The sequence below is a fragment of the Solanum tuberosum genome, unplaced genomic scaffold (assembly GCF_000226075.1).
Source record: "Solanum tuberosum cultivar DM 1-3 516 R44 unplaced genomic scaffold, SolTub_3.0 scf00015, whole genome shotgun sequence".
Lineage (NCBI taxonomy): Eukaryota > Viridiplantae > Streptophyta > Magnoliopsida > Solanales > Solanaceae > Solanum > Solanum tuberosum.
The window spans coordinates 1,480,929-1,486,404 of NW_006238941.1; the positions used below are offsets into that span (position 1 = coordinate 1,480,929).

Here is a 5,476-nt window from a genome sequence, read left to right on the forward strand (position 1 = left end):
CATTTACGACCGGAACCGACTCTATAAGAAGGGTTTTGGACTCCACATCCCTAACCCTTACAAGATGATAGACACACCCCTTAGAGATCAATTTACGGGCTTTAACGCAAGAGATGAACCTACCCTTGACTACCACATTTTGGCTTTCCCACTCAAGAATGCCGGCTAAGGAATGGGAAATCTTTCTCCTGTTACATGAATCCAATTTTCATTTCATCCGGGAAAAGCCATCTTTTTCTCAACAATGTCTTTGGCATTTGATCCAATAGCGTTCCGTTAGATAGGAACAGATTTGATAAATACTGATAACTCTCGGATAGAGTATTAGAACGGAAAGATCCATTAGATAATGAACTATTGGTTCTAAGCCATCTCTGACGATTAATCAACAATTCGAAGTGCTTTTCTTGCGTATTCTTGATAAACCAGCGTTTATATATAGATGTAGGAGGATCTGTTTGGGAAGTAAGAAGCCCCTTTGACATCTCTTCATCTGCAAATAATTCTCGATGTGAAAACACAGAGCCAGGGGGCTGATCTTTGAATAGGAAAAAGAGTGGATCTGCAGGGTCCCAAATGAATTGGCTTATTCGAAAAAGGCCTTGAGATCTATCTCGTGTCTGGTACTGCATGGTTCCACTCTGCAAGAACCCCGAATCATTCTCTTGAAGCTCATCCTCTTCATCATAAATGATCCGCTTGCCCCGAAATGACCTGGACCAATAGGGAAATCCCAATTCATTGGGCCTTTCGATACAATCAAATAGAAAGCCCCAAGGGCGCCATATTCTAGGAGCCCAAACTATGTGATTGAATAAATCCTCCTGCGGGTCAAGGGCTCCTTCTCCCTCCCCTTCTTCAAACTCCGATTCATATTTTTCATAGAGAAATCTCTGATCAAGGATAGACCAAGAGCCCTTTTGCATCATATCTAAGGGATTCCTCGGTTCGGGCCGAAGAAGCAATGTCACTCGATCATTATCAAACTGACTGCAATCTTTTTCTGTCCGTGAAGATCCCACCAGAGCGCCCTCTACTTCTAATAGGCCATGAACTAGATCAGAATCATTCTCAACGAGTCCATAAGAAGTGATCCCATTTTTTTCATCGGGTACGGATAAAGACCAAAGATCTTGAGCGACCGATCCGGCAGAACAACTCAAAAGATAAAGAAGTATCGTTAATCTCTTTATGCTCGTTCCAAGCTCGAAGTACTATTTGTAAAAATAAGAATCCCCTTCATTACATGATTTCTTCTTCATATAGATAGATATAGGATATATGGGGCAATTACTTAGAAGTACATTTTGTGCTACAGCCCTTCCTATCTGATAGAAAAGGATCCCACGATCCTGACCTGATCTTACCTGGGATCACAAATCCCAAGTTTGTCTATGAAGAGCGAATCTAATTGTATTAGTGTCTATAATTTATTTATTCTGTGTAATGCTAATCGATAGGGCCTCATTGGTAAATGCTACAAGATCTCGTGCATTGGAACCCATGGTTATGGACCCGAATCCGTTAGTATGGAACATTTTCTTTTCCAAGTGAAATCCCCTAGTATATGAAAGAGTGAAAAAGTGCTTTCGTTGTTGTGGAATAAGAAGCCTTCGTTTATTAATGCACGTATTTAATTTATCGGAGCTATTAGAGTGGGATCCACTTTTTGGGGAATATGAGTCGAAGCAATAACAAGAATATTTCTAGTAGAACATCTTCCACAATCCCTGGAGAGATGGTTCACTAATAGACCGAATATTGGGTACGTATATTTCTAGACAAACCAGTTACACTAAGGCCCTCAGAAACACGTATGGGTTCAGGAAAAGGATCCCCTGAATATTGGGTAGCTGTTGTTAAACCGGGGTGAATACTTTATGAAATGGGTGGAGTAATAGAAAATATAGCCAGAAGGGCTATTTCACTAGCAGCATCCAAAATACCTATACGAACTCAATTCATTATTTCATAATGTAATAGAAAAAATGTAGAAAGGGCTCTTAGATATGAAAGAAAATCGCATGTTTCTTTTTTTTTTGGTACAAAAATATTTCTTTTTTTTCTTCTCCCTTTGCATTCAAAGAACGGATTAAAAAACTGATTCAACCTCAGACCCATTTAAATGTAGCGGATAATAGCGCTGCTCAAGAAATGATGTTTATTCAAATCATAGGAGCTAGCAATCATCGATATGCTCATATTGGTGACATTACTGTTGTTGTGATCAAAGAAGCAGTACCAAATATGCCCCTAGAAAGATCAGAAGTAGTCAGAGTGGTAATTATGCGTACTTGTAAAGAACTCAAACGTGACAACGGGATGATAATTCGATATGATGACAATGCTGCAGTTGTTATTGATCAAGAAGGAAATCCAAAAAGAACTCGAATTTTTGGTCTAATCTCCCGGGAATTGAAAGAATTAAATTTTACTAAAATAGTTTCATTAGCTCCCGAGGTATTATAAAATGAAAATTGTGATCTGTTTCGAGTGGGGTATTTGAAAGAATAGATTAATTAGTAGATTGTGTCTCACGCATATATCTTTAATAATTCATATCATATTCAAAAAATAAATAAGTAAAAACACGTTGATTATATCAAATTTGGAGACCCCAACAATTTTAGTTCATCATGGGCAGGGACACTATTGCTGAAGATAATAACTTCTATACGAAATGCTGATATGGATCGAAAAAGGGTGGTTCGAATATCATCTACTAATATTACCAAAACTATTGTTCAAATACTTTTACAAGAGGGTTTTATCAAAAACGTGAGAAGACATCGAGAAAACAACAAATATTTTTTGGTTTTAACCCTGCGACATAGAAGTCATAGGAAAAGACCCTATAGAAATATTTTAAAATTATAATGAATCAGTCGACCTGGTCTACGAATCTATTCTAATTATCAACGAATTTCCGCGAATTTTAGGTGGAATGGGGATTGTAATTCTTTCTACTTCTCGAGGTATAATGACAGACCGAGAGGCGCGACTAGAAGGAATAGGTGGAGAAATTTTGTGTTATATTTGGTAATCCTTTATAATATGCAAATTAGATTCGAAACTTCCTATTTGCAAAAAAGAAAAAAAGGTGGGAGAGTTGTCTAATATCTTTCGCATTAGTTGATACCTCAAAGGAACTTTGTTTTATACAGATACTGCCAGAAGATAGAGTCAAAATTGAAGTAATTCCTTATGATTCAACCAAAAGGCATATAATTTATCGACTCTACGACAAAGATTTTGAAGGATTAGGTTTTCAACTTCACCATTCCTTTCGCGGGAATACAATTCGATATGAAAAATATCAAGAAACTTGTTTCTTCCAAGAAATAGATTCAGAATTAAGGTAAGGAATGAGAAATATAAAAATACGAGCTTCCGTTCATAAAATTTGTGGAAAATGTCGACTAATCCGTAGGAGGGGGCGCATTATAGTAATTTGTTCCAACCCGAGACAAAAATAAAGACAGGGCTAATCAGACTTTCCAGAAGAGCTGATGTACAAATAAAGAATCTGTTTTGACATGAAATGGATATATCCATATATCTCTGACTCATATTTACGAGATGATAAAATATGGCAAAAGCTATACCGAAAATTAGTTCGCGTCGGAATGGACGTATTAGTTCACGTAAGGGTGCACGTAGAATACCAAAGGGAGTTATTCATGTTCAAGCAAGTTTCAATAATACCATTGTCACTGTTACAGATGTACGGGGTCGAGTAGTTTCTTGGTCCTCAGCTGGTACTTCTGGATTCAAAGGTACGAGAAGAGGAACACCGTTTGCTGCTCAAACCGTGAAGAGGAACACCTTTTACTGCTCAAACCGCAGCAGCAAACGCTATTCGTACAGTAGTGGATCAAGGTATGCAACGAGCAGAAGTCATGATAAAAGGTCCCGGTCTCGGAAGAGATGCAGCATTACGAGCTATTCGTCGCAGTGGTATACTATTAACTTTCGTACGGGATGTAACTCCGATGCCACATAATGGCTGTAGACCTCCGAAAAAAAGACGTGTGTAGAACTGAACATTGAAGAAATCTCAAGAGAAATAAAAGATTCGATGATCTAATCAAATAATAGTACTATGGTTCGAGAGAAAGTAACAGTATCTACTCGGACACTACAGTGGAAGTGTGTTGAATCAAGAACAGACAGTAAACGCCTTTATTATGGACGCTTTATTCTGTCTCCACTTATGAAAGGCCAAGCCGACACAATAGGCATTGCGATGCGAAGAGCTTTACTTGGGGAAATATACAATAGGCATTGCGATGTGAAGAGCTTTACTTGGGGAAATAGAAGGAACATGTATTACACGTGTAAAATCTGAGAAAGTACCACATGAATATTCTACCATAACGGGCATTCAAGAATCGGTACATGAAATTTTAATGAATTTAAAAGAGATTGTATTGAGAAGTAATTTATATGAAACTTCTGACGCGTCTATTTGTGTCAAGGGTCCTGGATATGTAACTTCTCTAGATATCATCTTGCCACCTTATGTGGAAATCGTTGATAATACACAACATATAGCTAGTTTAACAGAACCAATTGATTTTTGTATTGGATTACAAATAGAGAGAAATTGTGGATATCTTATAAAAACGCCACATAACTTTCAAAATGTAAGTTATCCTATAGATGTTGTATTTATGCCTGTTGAAACGCGAATCATAGTATTCATTCTTATGGGAATGGGAATGAAAAACAAGAGATACTTTTTATCGAAATATGGACAAATGGAAGTTTAATTCCGGAAGAAGCACTTCATGATGCATCCCAAAATTTAATTGATTTACTTATTCCCTTTTTACATATGGAGGAAGAGAACTTATATTTACAGGACAATCAACACATGGTTCCTTTATCCCCTTTTACCTTTCATGATAAATTGGCTAAACTAATAAAAAACAAAAAAAATAGACATTGAAATTGATTTTTATTGACCAATCAGAATTGTCTTCCAGGATCAGAAATTTGCTCAAAATGTCCAATATATATATACATTATTGGACCTTTTGAATAACAGCCAAGAAGATCTTATGAAAATTGAACAGTTTCGTAGCGAAGATATAAAACAGATATTGGGCATTTTAGAAAAATATTTCGTAATTGATTTAGCAAAAAATAAGTTTTAAATCTATTGGACTTACTTAGTGAAAAGTGAAAATAGATTGAAAAAGCACAATTTAGCACAATTAATATATCATAAATTAGAAAGAAATTCATAATTAAATTGAATAGATATATCTAGGGAGAATTCACTTTGAAGAAACTATTCCCTAGATACACATGTCGTGTTAGTCACAATTAAATCAATTAAAAAATTTAAAAAGACCTAAAGTTAGGGATTTATCAATAGGTAATGTTGCACCAATGCCCAACCAAAGGGCGACTGCGGTACCAATCAAAAAGACAGTCGTCGCTACTGGCCGGCGAAATGGATTTTGGAATT

General features: G+C 36.5%; 1 protein-coding gene across 1 annotated transcript; it reads left to right on the forward strand.

The window, feature by feature from the left end:
* Positions 1–3,589: 3,589 nt before the first annotated feature.
* On the forward strand, positions 3,590–4,003 carry LOC107063141 (30S ribosomal protein S11, chloroplastic-like). Its single transcript, XM_015314607.1, has one exon. It carries the CDS (start codon positions 3,590–3,592, stop codon positions 4,001–4,003), a length of 414 nt encoding a protein of 137 aa, XP_015170093.1.
* Positions 4,004–5,476: the final 1,473 nt, after the last annotated feature.